Source organism: Lithobates pipiens, unplaced genomic scaffold (genome assembly GCF_037356315.1).
Source record: "Lithobates pipiens isolate NorthernLeopardFrog02 unplaced genomic scaffold, aLitPip1_a1.2 Scaffold_25, whole genome shotgun sequence".
In the NCBI taxonomy this organism is placed as follows: Eukaryota; Metazoa; Chordata; class Amphibia; order Anura; family Ranidae; genus Lithobates; species Lithobates pipiens.
In genome coordinates this window covers 27,612,084-27,633,789 of record NW_027507787.1, presented here as the reverse complement: position 1 = coordinate 27,633,789, position 21,706 = coordinate 27,612,084, and the positions used below count along the sequence as shown (strand labels likewise).

The 21,706-nt window shown below is 44.6% G+C and overlaps 1 protein-coding gene across 3 annotated transcripts in view; it reads right to left on the bottom strand.

The window, feature by feature from the left end:
• Positions 1 to 21,706, bottom strand: part of FAS (Fas cell surface death receptor) — a 71,972-nt gene that overhangs the window by 24,511 nt on the left and 25,755 nt on the right. For 2 of the 3 annotated variants that reach the window (XM_077454179.1, XM_077454180.1), the window contains exons 6-7: positions 18,891 to 18,971; positions 3,943 to 3,971 (exon numbers count right to left, since the gene is read on the bottom strand). In XM_077454179.1, coding sequence (XP_077310305.1) covers positions 3,943 to 3,971; positions 18,891 to 18,971 — 110 coding nt within the window. Of the gene's footprint in view, positions 1 to 3,483; positions 3,511 to 3,942; positions 3,972 to 18,890; positions 18,972 to 21,706 lie in introns of all 3 variants that reach the window. The other variant, XM_077454178.1, reaches the window with a different exon arrangement.

Sequence of the window (21,706 nt, the reverse complement as noted above, 5' to 3'; positions counted from 1 at the left end):
CAACCTCTGGATATGATGCTGAGCACGTGCACTCAACGGTCAACCATGGGGAGGCCTGTTCCAAGTAGAGCCTGTCCTGTTAAACTGCTGCATGGTCTTGGCTACCATGCTGCAGCTCAGTTTCAGTGTCTTGGCAATCTTCTCATAGCCTAGGCCATCTTTATGTAGAGCAACAATTCTTTTCTCAGATCCTCAGAGAGTTCTTAGCCATGAGGTGCCATGTTGAGCTTCCAGTGACCAGTATAAGAAAGTGAGAGCGATAACACCATTTTTTTTTTTTTAACTTCTTTTATTATTAACAATCATTGCAGACAGGTAATGTACAACATACATTTTACATATTAACAACATGGTGTAGAACAATCACATATCGTAAAATTATTACCATTAAAGATTTTTCTCCTAACACCGTATCTTTTAGTCTTATTATACCTGCTCTTCATTTATACATTAAGTGCTTATTTATTTCCCCCTCCCTCCCACTTCCCCCCAAACAATAGTAAACAATCAAACTTCTGCACGCATCTGCCGGACAATCAGCTTATCATTACCGATAAGCTCAGACCCTTCTCCGTAGGCCCTATAAAATCTTCTATTGTGTGGTCAGGTTTAGTATTCAGGGATTCCACATGTAGCTACCTTCTCAACCCAGTCTCCCCATATTTTAAGAAACTTCCCTGCGCTTCCCCTTGTCTCGTATGTAATTTTGTACATTGGTATGTCCTGATTAATCAGTGCTTTCCAGTGGTTTAAGGAGATCATTGCTGATTGTGTCCATTGTAGAAGTATAGACTTTCTAGCATAGTATAATAGAAAGTGAAGGAACTGTTTGTAATAACTACTGAGTTCTACTTCTTCAAAGATTGAGAGGAGACACCATTTAGGACTACAAATATTGGGCACATCAAAGGTGACCGCAGTAAAGTGGGTCACCTGGGACCAAAACGGTCTTATTTTCTCACAGTCCCATAGCATATGCAGCAAGTTCCCCACCCCTCTACTACATTTATGGCACACTGGGCTAGGTATTTTCCGCATTTGGAAGAGTCGCCGTGGGGTGTAATATATCCTGTGAAAAATACGTATCTGTATCATTCTATCCCTGGCGGAGATAGCAGTGCTAAAGTATGTATTAAGGAGTTCTTCCCAATTATCCTCCGAAAGGTCAGGTATATCCCTCGTCCAATGTTGTTTCAAGACTTGTAGTCGAGTAGACCTAGGTTCACTCAGCATCTTATAGTAAGTGGAGATCAATTTTACATGTTCTGGTCGTGCTAACGCCCCTTCTAATGTAGAGTTCTGAAGGGAGACATTCCTAAGTCCCAGTTGGGAGCTGGTGGCATATTTTAGTTGTAGGTACCTAAATCTCCAGGTCTCAGGTATTCCCAGTTCCTGTCGTAGTGTGGGGAATGTTTTAAAAATACCTTCCTCATACAGTTGATGCACATATTTTAAGCCCTTCTCCGCCCATCTACCAGCATCAGGTAAGCCATGGAAGTGCCGAAACGAAGGATTATACCATATAGGATGATTGGGTGAAATTATGGGTTGGGCCTCAGGCACCAGTATCTGACACAATTTAAAGATTTTGAGAGAGACCTTGATCATGTCTGTGCCTCCCCTTCCTTCAACCATTCCCCTGAATATTACATTCGTCAGAGCTTTGTAGGAGGAAAGCAAGGCTGCCTCCGCTGCAGTAGCAGCATTATTTAGTTGTGGAAACAGCTACCAGTGGATATAGACTAGTTGTGAGGTGTAGTAATACAATCTCAAGTTCGGTAGTGCTAGTCCTCCCTTGCTTGTGGGTAATTGTAGAGTAGTCAGCGCTATTCATGGATTCTTAGGGAACCAAAGAAATGTGGATATTAAGGAATCAAACTCCTGAAAAATCGTCTTTGGCACATAAACTGGGTAGTTCGCCAGAATATATAGTAGTTTGGGGAAGAACACCATTTTAAATATATTATCTCTCCCCATCAATGTTAACGGTAGGTTGACCCAATTATTCAATTTGATCTTAAGAGAGTCTATGCAGGGGAGAAGGTTATCTGATATATACTTCGTAATTGGTAATTGAACCGTCACTCCCAGATACTTGAAGTTTGTGACAACCTGCAATGGACAGTTCTGCGGTAAATCAGCAGGAGAGTCCGAATCTATTGGATATACAATGGACTTAGTCCAGTTAATTTTCAGCCCGGAGTATGGGGATCGTAAATTTTGGATTTGACAAGTAAAGCAGCATATCATCTGCATATAATGATATATGCTCTTCCAGCGAGCCTATCCACATTCCAGATAACACCAAATTTAACACACCTGCTCCCCATTCACACTTGAGACCTTGTAACACTAACGAGTCACATGACATGGGGGGAATGGCTAAATGGGCCCATTTTGGACATTTTCACTTAGGGGTGTACTCACTTTTGTTGCCAGCGGTTTAGACAGTAATGGCTGTGTGTTGAGTTATTTTGAGGGGACAGCAAATTTACACTGTTATACAAGCTGTACACTCACTACTTTACATTGTAGCAAAGTGTAATTTCTTCAGTGTTGTCACATGAAAAGATATAATAAAATATTTACAAAAATGTGAGGGGTGTACTCACTTTTGTGAGATACTGTACATAAGTATTTACAGCCTTTGCTCAATACTTTGTTAAAGCACCTTTGGTATTAATTACAGCCTCAAGTCTTTTTCAGCATGATGCTACTGCATTCTTCTGGAAGGTTCTCCTCTCTCCACAGAGAAACACAGGAGCTCTGTCAGAGTGACCATCGGGTTCTTGGTCACCTCCCTGACTAAGGCCCTTCTCCCCCGATTGCCCAGTTTGGCCAGGCGGCCTGCTCTAGGAAGAGTCCTGGTGGTTCCAAGCGTCTTCCATTTACAGATGATGGAGGCCACTGTGCTCATTGGGACCTTCAATGCTGCAGAAATGTTTTTGTACCCTTCCCCAGATCTGTACCGCTATACAATCCTGTCTCCGAGGTCTACAGACAATTCCTTGGACTTCATGGCTTAGTTTGTGCTTTGATATGCACTGTTAACTGTGGGATAGACATTCTTATATAGACAGGTGTGTGCCTTTCCAAATCATGTCCAATCAACTGAATTTACCACAGGTGGACTCCAATCAAGTTGTAGAAACATCTCAAGGATGATCAGTGGAAACAGGATGTGCCTGAGCTCAATTTTTGGTGCCATGGCGCAGGGTGTGAGTACTGATGTATATGTGATTTTTTTATTTTTAATAAATCTGCAAAGATTTTAAACAAACTTTTTTCACGTTGTCAATATGGGGTATTGTTTGTAGAATTTCAAGGAAAATAATTAATTTAATCCATTTTGGAATAAGGCTGTAACTTAACAAAATGTGGAAAAAGTGAAGCGCTGTGAATACTTTCCGGATGCACTGTATGTCATAAATTAGATTTTATTAAAGTAAAATAAAGTAGGTTTTGCGTAAAAACAACAGTTACCTTATTAGGAGTTAATATAGTCTGTTCCTGTGTAAGGAAAATCACCATTGTCAAAGTATAAAAGATAGAGCAACATGGGGATTTTTTGTATATCAAAGATATATTCTAAAACGGAATCCCAAATGCTTCAACTATGTCAAGAAAAAAAAGCATCAAAATAAGGAAAGTTTAGCTAGAGTTCCTTTATTTGTTCTGTATATAAATTCATTAGGTTATTCTGCAGTGCTTACAATGAATTTATACAATTAGTACAATTTTTTAGTAAACCACCAGTAAGCCTAGAGACTTCGTGGCTAGTAAAAATGACATAATAGGTGGAGAGCCATTTACTGCCCATGCATACTTTTAGTTGTAGATTGATGATTGTACAACTCTGCACACTGTGGGCAAGGATTAGCCTGCCCACTTATGTCACAAATTAAATTTTTTAAAGGATTATCGTGTATGTTATAGACTCACCGTTTTCCATTTTTTCTTGCGGTATCTCACTGAAATATAGAAAAATAAAATGTAAATATTGTTAAAGAAAAAAAAAATGAAAGGAAAATACTAGTGGATAGTTTTATCAGATCAAACATTACACAGTAAAAAAAAAAAATCTTCATTCAGGATAATTATTGCCCTACAAATAGATTACACAGTGTGTAAACTCAGTATAGAGTGTGTCCTCTATACTTCTCCACCCTTTATATATTTATCTGCATTCTGTATTTTGAAATGAAAGGAGCTCATTTATAATGGGGCCTGTTTATAATGGAAAGTAATACCACCATCTGCTATCCTTTGGACACCCCAGTGTTTACTCCATGCATTGATAAACTGCAGAGAGTAGTGTGGGGCCTGTGGCGTCCATTGGACCAATGGCGGTGCATCCATTAGGGATGCTCAGGCGCGGCCCCCTCTCTCCAGCCACCCCCTCTGTGTACTATGGATAGATTCATGCATTGCATGAATCTATCCACGGCTGCTGTAGCCACCCCCATTCAGGTGCCTGGCCCCTTTTTGGGCACTGGGCACCAGAATTCCAGTGGCAGGGGACTGTTTTTGAAGCACCTGATTAGAGCCATAGGCTCGAATAGGCTTAAAAAAAGGTGCACTGCGAGCACAGACCATTGAGCTCGCAGTGCACCTAGGTGTGTTAGCAAAGCAAATGAATATTTGCTTTGCTAACACAGAACCACCTCTCAGCCAATCAGGAGGTCCAGATAATACCGGGCACCTGACTGGCTGAAGGTAGAGGCAATCTCATTGTCCGCCTGGCAAAAGAGGAAGAAGAAACGCACAGAGGACACAACATCCACCGCCACACCACACGTACTACAGCTTGCCTGACCTGCTGTCTAACCAACATCACAATGGGGTAAGTTCTGGGCAGACAGGGGGTGGGGGGGGGGCACAGTGGCTGCATATTATGGGCACAGAGGCTGCAATTGATGGATCACAGTTGGCTGCATTTGCAGGGCACAGTGGCTGCATATTATGGGCACAGAGTCTGCAATTGATGGGGCACAGTTGGCTGCATTTGATGAGCACAGAGACTGCACATGATGGGCACAGTTGGCTGTATATTAAGGGCACAGTTGGCTGCATATGATGGACACAGGTGGCTGCATTTGCTGGGCACAGTGGCTGCATATGATGGGCACAGAAGCTAAAATTGATGGGGCACAGTTGGCTGCATTTGATGAGCACAGAGGCTGCATATGATGGGCACAGAGGCTGCATGTGATGGGCACAGTTAGCTGCATATTATGAGCACAGTTGGCTGCATATGATGGGCACAGTGGCTGCATATGATGGGCACTGTGGCTGCATATGATGGGCACAGTTGGCTGCATATAATGGGCACAGTGGCTGCATATGATGGGCACAGTCGCTGCAATTGATGGCACAGTGAGACTGCAAATTATGTTTTTGTTTCAGTATTTTCAGAATTTTTCAGTTCATTTGCACCCCCCCCCCCCCCCCCCCCAAATAATTTGAGCACTAGCTGCCACTGCGTTGAAAACCAGCATAATGGAGGAGAGACCAGTCACATCATTTTGATATGTTACTTAACTGGTTCCCCTGCTCCCAGCACACTTATTTTTGCATTTATAAGAATAACAGGGTGTAGTATACATTTGTGAAGCACACTGCAGTACTTAACAAATGTGCCTTTTTAAAGGTGTTGGGTGGCCATGATAAGGTGATACTGCTGCTTTATTACTGGGCCTCTAACTGTCACTGTCTATTTTTGTCCAGTAGGCATGAATATGGACATGTTAGTTTTAGCATTCTTAGTTTTAGCCAGCAGCTCCTTTTCATATCCGTAGCTCAGCATAGAAAATAATGTAAAACAATACAATACAAATGCAAAATAATTATAAAACAATTATACAAGTTATAAAATATTTAATTTTTACCTAGCCAAAAAAGTAGCTTAATAAATAAAGAAAGCATATACAACCTCACAAAAAATGGAGCTGCTCTGTCAGGGCTACACTAGGGCTGGACTGGGACAAAAATTTGGCGCTGGACTTCATCCAGACCGGCCCACTTTAATTTTGCAAACACGCAAAAAACAGTATATAAACTGTACGCAATTGCGCAAAAAAAGCCCCTAGAGAGCCCCCTTTACATCAGGGTCCCCAGAGAGCCCCTCCTTACATCTGGGTCCCCAGAGAGCCCCCTCCTTACATCTGGGTCCCCAGAGAGCCCCTCCTTACATCTGGGTCCCCAGAGAGCCCCTCCTTACATCTGGGTCCCCAGAGAGCCCCTCCTTACATCTGGGTCCCCAGAGAGCCCCTCCTTACATCTGGGTCCCCAGAGAGCCCCTCCTTACATCTGGGTCCCCAGAGAGCCCCTCCTTACATCTGGGTCCCCAGAGAGCCCCCCACTTACATCTGGGTCCCCAGAGAGCCCCCCACTTATATCAGGGTCCCCAGAGAGCCTTCCCTTACATCAGGGTCCCCAGAGAGCCTCCCCTTACATCAGGGTCCCCATATAGCCTTATAGAGTCCCCTTTACATCAGGGTCCCCAGAGAGCCCCTACTTACATCTGGGTCCCCAGAGAGCCCCCCACTTACATCTGGGTCCCCAGAGAGCCTCCCCTTACATCAGGGTCCCCAGAGAGCCTCCCCTTACATCAGGGTCCCCAGAGAGCCTCCCCTTACATCAGGGTCCCCAGAGAGCCTCCTCTTACATCAGGGTCTCCAGAGAGCCTTCCCTTACATCAGGGTCCCCAGAGAGCCTTCCCTTACATCAGGGTCCCCAGAGAGCCTTCCCTTACATCAGGGTCCCCAGAGAGCCTTCCCTTACATCAGGGTCCCCAGAGAGCCTCCCCTTACATCAGGGTCCCCAGAGAGCCCCTCTTACATCAGAGTCCCCAGAGATCATCCGCCTTACATCAGGGTCCCTAGAGAGCCAACCCCTTAAATCTGGGTCCCCACAGAGCCCCCCCTTACATCCGGGACCACAGAGAGACTCTCTCTTACATCAGGTTCCCCAGAGAGCCTCCGGCTTACATTAGGGCCCCCAGAGAGCCCCTCCTTACATCAGGGTCACCAGAAAGAGGGCAGGTAGTGGGCCAGGACCCTGTGGTTGGGGACTCCTGGACTGACTCGGGGCTATGGGCCCCAGATTCGGGGCTATAGCCCCAAAAGTCCCCCCCAGCGATGGCACTGGCTGTCACTGAAACCGGCCCACTGAGCCATCGGCCCACCGGGAAACTCCCTATAGTCCCTATGGCCAGTACATGCCTGGGCTACACCCTGCAGTTAGCTTACCCTCCAATTGTAAAGGCTTATTCACACCCAAAGCATCGAGTTGCGCTCACCTGCATTGATCAATGCAGGCAAAGACAGTGAGAACAATTGTTCGCTATGTTTCCTGTTCGCACCATACAAGTGTGTTGGTGTGTCTGCAGTTTGATACAATGCATAAAAACACCTTACAATGCATGTCAGAATTCCACAATGCACTGTTGTATATAGAGTGAAATTATCTTTTTTTTTATTTAAGTAAAATAAAATAAAGTAAACACTGTACTGCATTGCTGCATTGCATGCACAACATGCCCCTGCTAGCACATTTTATAAACTCTAAAATGTTGCAATTGGTGTGAATGGCCCCAAACTCAAACTGAGCAACCCATAAAGGATTTTGTAAGCTTAAAGTGCAACTACTGACAGATAAGGGTATCTCTGCGCCAGCCAATTAGATAAATAGAATGAAATATTGCTGCATGCACTAAAGAAGGTTATTCAAACCCAAAATCACAGAAGTATTTATATGAGGTAGTGATGCGCAATGTAAGAGAGGGAGAAAAAGACAAGAAGGAGGGGGGAGAAGAAAGGGGGGAATGGTAGGGTTAGGAGAGGGGGAAGGGAAAGGGAGGAAAGGAGGGGAGAGAAGGAGGGGTATATATGGTGATACAAGATTGAGGCTATTTCAGATCAATGTGACATAAACCTGTGAGTGTACTATTTAGCAGTAATCCAATCACGCTAAAAATTAAATTAAAATTAAATTAGAATTTTAAAAAATATATAAAAATTACTTAAATTAAGTGTAATATATATCAGTGAATATTCATACAGAGCTATAGCAGGAATAAAAAAATATTTTTAAGATCTTAAAAAATTTCCATACAGGCTATTACCATATAAAGTGCATATCGTGTGATGATCCAAAAAAGTTTCCCTGATGAAGTCAGGGACTGTGACGAACACGCGTCGGAAAAAACAAGATACCGGAAGTGACGTATACGAGCTCGCCGCTCGTCTTTGTTCTCTGCTTAGTTGCTTGTTTTAAAATGTGAGTACCCTCTTTTTATGCTGCCTTAATAAAATATTCAGTTTTAAACAATACTGCACTAGCAAGCATCCCTCTTGCTGTTTGCGAGGTACATCCACTGCATTTGATGAGAAAAGTGAAGCCACATATAAGTTTCAAGTGCATCTAGTGAAACCGTCCCGGGACACATAAAGGTTTTTAAAACCTTTATGTTTATGCTGTAACCTTATAGCAGTAAGGTAAGAGGACACCCATCTACTTACTGAATGGAGTAAAGGAAAAGAGAATCGCCCCTTCTTTATTACCGCACTACCTAGGAGCACTAGCACTTTACCTGGGATACCTTTGGTCATTTGCAGCTTGCACATTTTCTTTATATGAATTGCACGGACACTTTGTATATTGCATTTATTGTGAAGTTTACATACTGTTTGCAGTGATTGCATGGACATTATTTGTATCTGGCACTTGCACTTCTTATATTATATTTTTGGGATTATCACACGATATGCACTTTATATGGCAATAGCCTGTATGGGAATTTTTTAAGATCTTAAAAATAATTTTTTATTCCTGTTATAGCTCCGTACGAATATACACTGATATATGTTACACTTAATTTAATACATTTTTATATTTTTTTTAATTCTAATTTAATTTTAATTACATTTTTAGAGTGTGATTGGATTACTGCTAAATAGGACACTCACGGGTAGGGATGAGCTTCGAGTTTGAGTCGAACTCATGTTCGACTCGAACATTGCCTGTTCGCCTGTTCGCCTGTTCAGCGAACAGTGAACAATTTGGGCTGTTCGCAGCAAATTCGAAAAGCCGGAACACCCTATACAAGTCTATGGGAGAAATCTAAAGTGCTCATTTTAAAGAGTAATATGCAGGTTACTGTCCTAAAAAGTGTTTGGGGACCTGGGTCCTGCCCCAGGGGACATGGATCAATGCAAAAAAAAGTTTTAAAAACGGCCGTTTTTTCAGGAGCAGTGATTTTAATAATGATTAAAGTGAAACAATAAAAGTGTAATATTCCTTTACATTTCGTAGCTGGGGGGTATCTATAGTATGCCTGTGAAGGGGCGCATGTTTCTGGTGCTTAGAACTGTCCCTGCACAAAGTGTCATTTGTGCAGGAAAAAAAGTCTTTTAAAATCACTTGCGGCTAAATTGTCGGGTCTCCGTAATACAGAGAACACTCAATGAGTGTTCTCTGTATTAGCCGACAATTCATTCATTCATTGATAAAAAAAAAAAAAAAAAAAAGCATGGGGGTTCCCCTAAATTCAATTACCAGGCCCTTCAGGTCTGACATGGATATAAAGGGGAACCCCGTGTCAAATTAAAAAAAAAAATTGACGTGGGGGTCCCCCTAAATATCCATACCAGACCCTTCAGGTCTGATATGGATATTAAGGGGAACCCCGCATCAAATTAAAAAAAAAAATTGACGTGGGGGTCCCCCTAAAAATCCATATCAGACCCTTTATCCGAGCACACAACCTGGCAGGCCGCAGGAAAAGAGGGGGGGACGAGAGAGCGGCCCCCCCTCCCTCCTGAACCGTACCAGGCCACATACCCTCAACATTGGGAGGATGCTTTGGGGGTCTGTGACCCCTTAAAGCACCTTGTCCCCATGTTGATGAGGACAAGGGCCTCATCCTCACAACCCTGGCCGTTGGTTGTGAGGGTCTGCGGGCGGGGGGCTTATCAGAATCTGGAAGCCCCCTTTAACAAGGGGACCCCCAGATCCCGGCCCCTCCCCCTGTTTGAAATGGTAAGGGGGTACCCCTACCATTTCACAAAGAAAGTGTCAAAATGGTTAAATAAGACAAACACACTTTTGAAAAATTCCTTTATTAAAAATAAAAAAAATAAAAAAAAGATTCCAGCGGTGCTAATCCACTCTTGCTATCCAGCGACGGATCTCCGGGGTCCAGCGATGGATGATCATATCCAGCTACGGGGGATCTCTCAGTCCAGCGCTGTCCATACATCCTTCTTCTGTCTCCACTCCGGAGACACTGCAGAGAGCCCAGCGCTGACGTTTCTTATATTAGGAGGGCGGGGCCACCCGTCACCTGACCCCGCCCCCTCTGACGCTGGTGAAGGGAGCCAGGGGTTCCCCAGTGATGTGTGGGTGACCCCGTCCCCTCTGATGTAACGGAAACCTGCGTTACATCAGAGGGGGCGGGGTCATCCACACGTCACTGGGGAACCCCTGGCTTCCCTCTCCAGCGTCAGAGGGGTGGGGTCAGGTGACGGGTGGCCCCGCCCTCCTAATATAAGAAACGTCAGCGCTGGGCTCTCTGCAGTGTCTCCGGAGTGGAGACAGAAGAAGGATGTATGGACAGCGCTGGACTGAGAGATCCCCCGTCGCTGGATATGATCATCCATCGCTGGACCCCGGAGATCCGTCGCTGGATAGCAAGAGTGGATTAGCACCGCTGGAATCTTTTTTTTATTTTTTTTATTTTTAATAAAGGAATTTTTCAAAAGTGTGTTTGTCTTATTTAACCATTTTGACACTTTCTTTGTGAAATGGTAGGGGTACTTTTGTACCCCCTTACCATTTCAAACAGGGGGGGGCCTGGATCTGGGGGTCCCCTTGTTAAAGGGGGCTTCCAGATTCTGATAAGCCCCCCGCCCGCAGACCCTCACAACCAACGGCCAGGGTTGTGAGGATGAGGCCCTTGTCCTCATCAACATGGGGACAAGGTGCTTTGAGGGGTCACAGACCCCCAAAGCATCCTCCCAATGTTGAGGGTATGTGGCCTGGTACGGTTCAGGAGGGAGGGGGGGCGCTCTCTCGTCCCCCCCTCTTTTCCTGCGGCCTGCCAGGTTGCGTGCTCGGATAAAGGGTCTGATATGGATTTTTAGGGGGACCCCACGTCAATTTTTTTTAAAAATTTGATGCGGGGTTCCCCTTAATATCCATATCAGACCTGAAGGGTCTGGTATGGATATTTAGGGGGACCCCCACGTCATTTTTTTAAAAAATTTGACACAGGGTTCCCCTTAATATCCATGTCAGACCTGAAGGGCCTGGTAATTGAATTTAGGGGAACCCCCACGCTTTTTTTTTTTTTAATCAATGAATGAATGAATTGTCGGCTAATACAGAGAACACTCATTGAGTGTTCTCTGTATTACGGGGAGCCGACAATTTAGCCGCAAGTGATTTTAAAAGACTTTTTTTCCTGCACAAATGACACTTTGTGCAGGGACAGTTCTAAGCCCCAGAAACATGCGCCCCTTTACAGGCATACTATAGATACCCCCCAGCTACGAAATTTAAAGGAATATTACACTTTTATTGTTTCACTTTAATCATTATTAAAATCACTGCTCCTGAAAAAACGGCCGTTTTTAAAACTTCTTTTTGCATTGATCCATGTCCCCTGGGGCAGGACCCCCGTCCCCAAACACTTTTTAGGACAGTAATCTGCATATTACCCTTTAAAATGAGCACTTTAGATTGTGAACGTTCGAGTCCCATAGACTTTAATAGGGTTCTAAAGTTCACACGAAGTTTAGGTCTGTTCTGGTGCGAACCGAACAGGGGGGTGTTCGGCTCATCCCTACTCACGGTTTATGTCACATTGATCTGAAATAGCCTCAATCTTGTATCACCATATATACCCCTCCTTCTCTCCCCTCCTTTCCTCCCTTTCCCTTCCCCCTCTCCTAACCCTACCATTCCCCCCTTTCTTCCCCCCCCCCTTCCTTCTTGTCTTTTTCTCCCTCTCTTACATTGTGCAGCACTACCTCATATAAATATTAAAGTGCAACTATTGCTCTTCCCACACCAAAAACCTACAGAAAAATGTTTTGGCTGATGTCAGTATGACACTACTTACATACACACTTAGCATGCATTATAAAGCAGTTTTTGATAATAAAATAATAAATATATACACATTTTTTTTTTAATGGCTGAACTTTCTAGATACACAGGGGCAGATCCACTAAAAATGGAGCACGCAGATTCTGGTGCAGTTGCGCATGGTAGCCAATCAGCTTCTAGCTTCAGCTTTGACAATAAAACCTGGAAGCTGATTGGTTTCTCTTCAGAGCTGTACCAGATTTTACACTTTTCTGTTTTACTAAATCAACCCCACCGTGTTTGTAAGATAAAACATCCTTCCATTTATGAATGCACAGGCCAGCAAGGCATATTTAAGAAAAAATAAATCAGACATGGCTAATTACACAGCACTTTCTTGGATATTGCTTCACATACTATATTCAATCATTACTCTTTTGTCAGCGTATGCATTTTTATTGGTTGTTAATTATAAAACAAGTTGTTGTGGGTGTGTGGGAAATTTAAAGGCACCCAACTCCACAGACAACCATATGATAAAAAAGTTATAAATCTTTATTGTAATAACATTAAACAGCTGAATAAAAAACAAATATAGGAGGAGCATTTTTCAAAAACTCTTGCCCTGTCCGTCTGGTAGTCTCTCAGCCTTTTGGAACACAAACACTTGTTTCAAGATGGCCGCTCTGTGCTGCTGCCGTGTATGAGCAGTGATATCACTGCTATTGTTCTGGTTGACCCTTCTCTCCTTGCTGCATTGTATTTCAGTAGGGATAGACTAGCCGATGGTGCATGTGTCTATGACCGTGCAGAACCCACCTGTCCTTTATTTCTTGCTCTAGTCATATTTAAGGGACATGTCCTGGGGCATGGCTGTTGCTGCTTCTTTCCCAGGTGGACTGGTGCAGCTGGCCATGCCCCAAGACGAATTCCACTGTTTTTCTTTTTCTTCATTTATTTCAAATAAAAATATTTTATATATTTTTTTCTTGCATTGGGATTGAAAAATATTGTTTTTTAGTTAATATAAAAGGTATAAAAAAATGTAATAATATATGTTTTTTTTTTGCAAGGTGGGATTACACTATTGGATACATCTTTATTTATGATTTAATAAGCTGGGGTTCTTTTCTTTACCAAATTTGTTTACAAGTGTTTCTGCTGCCATGGGGGTCTCAGTATGCACCCTTGTCCTTTCCTTTTTTGGGGCCTGACCATCACAGGGCTGCAAGGACTGGGTTGTTGTTAAATCATTATAGACTGACTGTCATATACTTCTCACTGACACTGTAAGCCCTTTAAAGAATAGTATATACAACACACTGTGCAGCGCTAATATGTTGAGTTTTTTTTTTTATACATATTAGCGTTACACAGTGTGTTATATATATTGCATTATCACAGTCTGGGAAGTGTGGGCAGCTGATTATATCCTTTGTGTTTATTTGGGTTATTTAGGCTTAGTATTGCAGCTCACAAGCTTTTACCTATTGGTTCCTTTAAAGCAGTGGTCATCAATCCTGTCCTCAGGGTCCACTAACAGGTCAGGTTTGCAAAATAACTGCTTTGCTGCTCAGTGATTGCAGTATTCTAGTCTGCATCTCCCCAAGGTAATACATAAAACCTGGCCTGTTAGTGGGCCCTGAGGACAGGGTTGATGACCACTGCTTTAAAGAATAAGTTCACCTTTACAAAAAAAATAAAAAATAATAAATGCTATTTTTTTGCAGGTAAAACAATATGAATTTATTATTTTTCTTTGTAATGGACCTGTAAATCATTGCATGTAATGCCAGGGTCCTGCAGACTGTCTGTGTATCTGTCTGGCCATGGTCGCTCATTGAGAACTACAAGCCGTCAGCTGCAAAGGCTATCGGACCTTGTAGTTTTCCCATTCACATATATGGTCCAAATTGTCTTTAAAGTCCGAACCTCTAGTTGTTTGCCTCTGCCCTCAAAAATTACGCATGTGGCAATGGAGTGATTTTAACTTTTATAAATATTTTCCCATTCACAGAACGCTGTTTTTTTTTTTTCAGATTGTGACAGGTAGTGGAGGGAGAAGATCCCCTGCTAGCTGTCAGAATGTGGAATCAAGGGGAGCGGGGGCTGGTGCATCTGTAACATGTCACATGTTATACCCTGAATATGTGTGTAAAATGAAACATGTTACAAAAGGTAAACTTATCCTTTAATTCAATATATCTGATACTGACTGCATTATTTTTTTGTGTGTAGACACCATTGATCAGTACAATGTTTTGATGCATGCTTGTATACATCCTGTTTCTGACATTAAGATTCAATCCGTGCCCCTGAAGAAAAGAAAAACTCAAAACATGTCAGACTATTTACATCAGTGTGTACTTATATTCAGGAGAGTATTATGCCCCGTACACACGATCAGACTTTCTGAGAACAAAACCATGGATTTTTTTTCGAAAGTTGTTGGCTCCAACTCGTCTTGCATACACGTGGTCACACAAATGTTGGCCAACAATTAAGAACGTAGTGACATAAAAGAGGTGCGTGATGTCTCCATTACCAACACTAGTTTTGCAAGACCGAGCGTTTCCGGCTCGTACTTTATTCTGAGCATGCGTGGACTTTTGTGCGATGGACTTGTGTACGCACATTTGGAAAAGCCGACAACAAAAATTTCTTGGCGGAAAATTTGAGACCCTACTAGCCAACATTTGTTGGCGGAAAGTCCGACAACAAATGTTCATTGGAGCATACACACAGTTGAACTTTCTGCCAATAAGTTCACATCCAACATTTGTTGTCGGAAAATCTGACTGTGTGTACTTGGCATAAGAGTTTTTGACAAATGTTCAGCCTACATTTGTTTTCTATTGATTTTTTTTTTTTATGTTAGTACAATAAAGATTCATAATTTTTTATCATATGTTTGTCTGTAAGACTGGGTGCCTTTATACTGCACTACACAATAACTTGTTTTGTACATACATTTTGGGATGTTGGCACCATTAGAGTCCATTCACACAGGGGCAACTCCTGATCCGACTTCAGGTCGCCCCTAGTCGCCTCAGGTCGCCTCAGGTCGGACAACATTTAAAAAGCAATGTAAGTGAATGAGAGCCGTCTTAATGCACACTACTGAAGTCGCTCCGACTTCAGAAAAGGTTCCTGTACTACTTCTATCCGACTTGTAGGCGACCGGTACCCATTGATTTCAATGGAGATCGCCTCCAAGTCGGATCTCCGTCTATACGGAGGCGACTCTGACAGAATTATCAGCTCTCAAGAGGGAACTCCACGCCAAATTTCTGCAAAAAATTTGGCGTGGGTTCCCCCTCCGAGAGCATACCAGGCCCTTAGGTCTGGTATGGATTCCAAGGGGAACCCCCTACGCCGAAAAAACGGCGTGGGGGTCCCCCCCAGATCCACACCAGACCCTTATCCGAGCACGCTACCCGGCCGGCCAGGAAGGGGGGTGGGGACGAGCGGGCGCCCCCCCCCCTCCTGAGCCGTACCAGGCCGCGTGCCCTCAACATGGGGGGGTGCCTTGGGGGAGGGGGGGCGTGCGCCCCCCCACCCCAAAGCACCTTGTCCCCATGTTGATGAGGACAAGGGCCTCTTCCCGACAACCCTGGCCGTTGGTTGTCGGGGTCTGCGGGCGGGGGGCTTATCGGAATCCGCGAGCCCCCTTTAATAAGGGGGCCCCCGGATACCGGCCCCCCACCCTATGTGAATGAGTATGGGGTACAATGTACCCCTACCCATTCACCTGTGAAATAAAGTACAAAAAAAAACACAACACAGGGTTAAAATATTTTATTGCACAGCTCCGGGGGTCTTCCGTCTTCGGGGGTCTTCTCGCCGGACTCCTCCGCTATCTTCTTGTAGCTCTTTTGCTAGCGGAGGAGTCCGGCTTTCTTCCTCGCCGCCGGCCTCTTCTTCCGACTTCGGGGGTCTTGTCCCCCTCTTCGGTTCTTCTGCCGGGCCACCGCGCCTTCTTATAGCTCTTTTACAGGCGGTGGCCCGGTCTTCTGTCGCCGCCGTCGCCGCCGCCGCCTTCCGTTCTTCTCCTTCTTCTTCTCCTGGAGATGTTGACTCGACGAGCTCTCCGGCCGGAATGCCAGGGACGCGCTCCGCTGCCACTTATATAGGGACAATGGGGCGGTGTCACATGGGTCGATGTCACATGGGTTGGTCACATGGGTTGATGTCACATGGTGACCCCGCCCCCTTACCATGTGACATCAACCCATGTGACCAACCCATGTGACATCAACCCATGTGACACCGCCCCATTGTCCCTATATAAGTGGCAGCTCAGCGCGTCCCTGGCATTGTGGCCGGAGAGCTCGTCGAGTCAACATCTCCAGGAGAAGAAGAAGGAGAAGAACGGAAGGCGGCGGCGACGGCGGCGACAGAAGACCGGGCCACCGCCTGTAAAAGAGCTATAAGAAGGCGCGGTGGCCCGGCAGAAGAACCGAAGAGGGGGACAAGACCCCCGAAGTCGGGAGAAGAGGCCGGCGGCGAGGAAGAAAGCTGGACTCCTCCGCTAGCAAAAGAGCTACAAGAAGATAGCGGAGGAGTCCGGCGAGAAGACCCCCGAAGACGGAAGACCCCGGGAGCTGTGCAATAAAATATTTTAACCCTGTGTTGTGTTTTTTTTTGTACTTTATTTCACAGGTGAATGGGTAGGGGTACATTGTACCCCATACTCATTCACATAGGGTGGGGGGCCGGTATCCGGGGGCCCCCTTATTAAAGGGGGCTCGCGGATTCCGATAAGCCCCCCGCCCGCAGACCCCGACAACCAACGGCCAGGGTTGTCGGGAAGAGGCCCTTGTCCTCATCAACATGGGGACAAGGTGCTTTGGGGTGGGGGGCGCACGCCCCCCTCCCCCAAGGCACCCCCCATGTTGAGGGCACGCGGCCTGGTACGGCTCAGGAGGGGGGGGCCGCCCGCTCGTCCCCACCCCCTTTCCTGGCCGGCCGGGTAGCGTGCTCGGATAAGGGTCTGGTGTGGATCTGGGGGGGACCCCCACGCCGTTTTTTCGGCGTAGGGGGTTCCCCTTGGAATCCATACCAGACCTAAGGGCCTGGTATGCTCTCGGAGGGGGAACCCACGCCAAATTTTTTTGCAGAAATTTGGCGTGGAGTTCCCCCTTGAGCTCATTCTCTGCTTGGCCACGGCAAAAGTCGCCTGGCCTGGGGCGACTTGTAAGTCGTCCCAAGTCAGGTTGAAGTCATCACAAGTCGTGTTGAAGTCGTCCCAAGTCGCGCTGTGATCTTAACTCAAGTCGTGTACAAGTTGCCTCACTCAAGTCGCCTACAAGTCGTGTTGCCCCTGTGTGAATGGAGCCTTAGTAGTCTCATGTCACGCTTAAGCCAATAATATATCATTGGTTGTTAAATATACTCCACATGGCAATGTGAACTTTTCTCAATACGTTTTATGAACCAAATTCTACTTCTTCAGGAGAGAAAAAGAGGAATATTGCACATCTATTTATCCATTAGCATTTGTAAAACAGCCATCGTTTGTTAAAAACACACATCACCCAATAGTGAGCGTTGGTGAAAGTGACCCGGGGACCCAGAGAATAGGGGACAGGGAACAACAGACTAAAAAGGGTTTTTAGATGTGCTTTCCAAATCTCCCAATAATGCCGCGTACACACGACCGGACTTTTCGACGGACTAGGTCCGACGGAACTAATCCGTCGGACATTTCGATCGTGTGTGGGCTCCATCAGACCTTTGCTGTCCAAAAATCTGATGGACTTTAGAAATAGAACATGTTTCAAATCTTTCCGATGGACTCGACTCCGGACGAAAAATCAGTTTGTGTGTATGCTAGTCCGATGGACAAAAACCGAAGCTAGGGCAGCTATTGGCTATTGGCGATGAACTTCCTTATTCTAGTCTGGTCGCACGTCATCACGTTCAAAGCTGTTCATTTTGAAAGTCCGTCGGAACTCCGCCGATAGTCTGTTGGGAAGACCATCGGACCTAGTCTTAAAAGTCCGGTCATGTGTTTGTGGCATTAGACTTAAAGTCCATCCCTAGTTAAATCCAACTTTTATCAAGATGGGGGAAGAAATAAGAAAAAAAACAGAATGCTCCCTCTTGTGCCTCTGCTTTGTGAAGGTCCTTTCTCTGGTCTATTTTGCCTCAGTGCAAAGAGTGTGTGTGTGTGTGTGTGTGTGTGTTTTTATTGAACGGGGGCTGCTTTGCGAATGCCATTGGATATACAGCATTACTCTTTTGCTCTCCTGAAGAAGTGAACTTTGGTTCACAAAACACATTTAAACATTTTTATCTGCCCAATGGATTACATTTGAGAAAAGTCCTCACCCACCTGCTGGAATATAGCTAACAACCAATGGAATTCCATAAACTGACAATAAAGTAATGATTGAATATAGGATGTGAGGCAATATCCAAGAATGTATTGTGTAATCAGCCATGCCTGATTTATTTTAAATAAATATGCTTTTTATATTCTTTATTTAATAAAATAATTCCGTTTACAAATCAGGTACATATGTGATACATATGGAAAATTATGTTTTAACCTATGAATATTTCAGTGGTGATTTGTGTGTACCTAGAAAGTCCCATCAGTTTTTTGTTTTGTTTTGTATATACAGTATATCATACACTGGTACACTCTGAAGTGACTCAAACTGCAGAGTATTCATTATTCAATAGCAAATAATAAATGCATAATAGAGCATAATAAATTACACTTTTCAAGCCAGAAATATTGATATAGCTTTTTATGAATCTTACTGAACAGTAAACTTATCTTCTATACTTACGGACAACAAAAATAATTATTGCTACAATGAAAAAAACGACTATTACTGGCCACAATATCGCATGGGTTCTATTTGAAAAATCTGAAAAAGAAGCAAAAAACATTGAAAAAAAGACACACTTTGCCATAAATCAATAAACATTTTATGTAATGCATGCTTTAGAATAAAGTTATTGTTATTAATTTAATCAATAAATTGAAGCAAAGGCCATCCATGCCAAACTATGTTTGAAAGAATGGGGTTTCCACCCTCCCATCAGTGATGGGGGTAGTAACTGTATACAGCACTGTCAGCCTGTTTGTCATACATGTCTTCATATGCTTTGGTTGCTCTACTTTTTATAAGTCGGTAAAGGGTTTTTCATAATATTTTTTGATTATATAAAGAATATATTGTATTGGATATAGTAGCATTTGTTATTCTCTGCTTCTTTTCCTTTTGTTTTCTTTTTCAGTTGGATATGTGTGGGGTGATTGGAAGAGGAAGAGCTCTTTATTACAAGTAATACAAGCTATGATTGGGACCACCTATGGTTGAAACCCATAAGTGGGCTGATGTTATTCTGAGTGACATTAAATAAAAGAATTACTGGGGGGGGGGGGGGGGCAGAAAACAGGTGCCCTAATCATAATGAGAAAGTCGGGTATGATAACATGACCTCGGCTACTACCGCAGTAACCCACGGAGAAGCAAACGTGATACCCCAGCTAGGTCTGGATGTGGACCAGGCTTGGGTGAGCACTGGAGGAGGTTAGAAGGAGGACTTAGTGACCCCCCCCCCCCTCCTGCGGTGTGGAACCTGGGCTGAATAGCACCGGGGCGGACTACAGGCGCAGTGCCCCCCCTCCCTGGGGACACATAACGTTATATATTGTGTGGCTGACCAGGGAAGGATGGTGCGCACCTGGATAACTGCTTTTTAGCCAGCAAGCCGAGGTCCTGTACTTGCCATAGTTGAGAGAAAGGAGTAACTAGGCCTTAAAATAAAAATAAAAATAAAATGAAAATATGAATAATGAGAATGACTCCCTGATGGAAACAAAGGTGATTAGCCCCTCCATTTTTCCTTACTCCCTCCTTTCTATTGTTTCTTATGAAATGACAAAATGTTGGTCACTGTTGCTTAAGTGTTGAAACTACCTGTAAGCTATGGCTAATTCTATAAATAAAGTTTATATAAAAAATAAAAATAAATAAAAGAATTACTGGAGATTAGAACATTGTAATGTGGGTGGTGAAAGTAAATGTAATATTGCGGTGTATTTTTGGGTGTGAGTTATAGTGTGTGTAATATTGGTGGGGGAGTGGGGGAATATAATATGGCTTATTTACGAAAAAGGAATAGAGCATGTTTCATTCACCTTAGCGAAAGTGGTAAAAAAATCACTTTGCAAAGAATACCCAATAACAGGCAAGGGAAATAAAAATAAAAAAGAAAGATTTTTGCTTTCACATGATTGGATGATAGTAGTCAGCACAGCGTCACCTTATTTACTAAGATCAGAAAGAGGGAGAAGGCCTCAAAAGGTTATATTGGAGAATACAACATTAGAAAAGGGGTTGGGGGGTACCATCATCCTAACAGACTTACGAACTGGGGGTGGAGACAGTTCCCCAAACTGATCTCCAATAAGGAAAAGGACTATCTCAGTACAAATGGAACAACATGCATGGAACAATGGAACAACATGCATGTTTGAGTAAAAAAGCAGCGGGACTGTGATATCATAATGGGCGGGGACATCATCCGGCGATGTCCCTATATAAGTCGCCGCGTCCCTGTCATTGTGGCCAGAGACAACGACGAGGCAACAGCTCAAGAGCTCAAGAAGAGAACAGAAGAACAGAAGGCGGCGACAGAAGACCGGGCCACCGCTTGTAAAAGAGCTAGAAGAAGGCGCAGTGGCCCGGCAAGAAGAACCGAAGAGGGGGACAAGACCCCCGAAGAGGGGGACAAGACCCCCAAAGTCGGAAGAAGAGGGCGTCAGCAAAGAAGAAAGCCGGGCTCCTCCGCTACTAAAAGAGCTAGCAAAAGAGCAGAAGATAGCGGAGTCCGGCAAGAAGACCCCCGAAGACGGAAGAAGACCCCCGTAGCTGTACAATAAACTATTTTAACCCTTGTGTATTGTGTTTTTTTTTTTTTTTTTCACAGGTGAATGGGTAGGGGTACATTGTACCCCATACTCATTCACATAGGGTGGGGAGCCGGGATCCGGGGGCCCCCTTATTAAAGGGGGCTCACGGATTCTGATAAGCCCCCGCCCACAGACCCCGACAACCAATGGCCAGGGTTGTCGGGAAGAGGCCCTTGTCCTCATCAACATGGGGACAAAGTGCTATGGGGTGGGGGGGCTTCCTCAAAGCACCCCCCATGTTGAGGGCACGTGGCCTGGTATGGCTCAGGAGGGGGGGCGCTCGCTTGTCCCCACCCCCTTTCCTGACCGGCCGGGTTGCGTGCTCGGATAAGGGTCTGATATGGACCTAGGGGGGGGACCCCACGCTGTTTTTTCGGCATAGGGCTTCCCCTTTAACTCCATACCAGGTGATGGGGCCAGCGACGCTTCCTTCGCTAGTCCCGGCTACCTGGAGCCGCGTTCAAAATGAATGGACTTTCCTCCGTGTGTGTGGGCGAGTCTGTTCATTTCAAAAGTATGGCGGATAGTCCGCCGCAAAAGTACCGTGTGTGGGCAGGTAGCTCGTTCGGAAAGCCCGGCGAACAGTCCGGCGGTTTATCCGCCGGATAGTCTGAAACGTGTGTATGCGGCATCACCGACTTCAAATGACCACAATGCAATGGTCACTCCAAGCATAGGGGA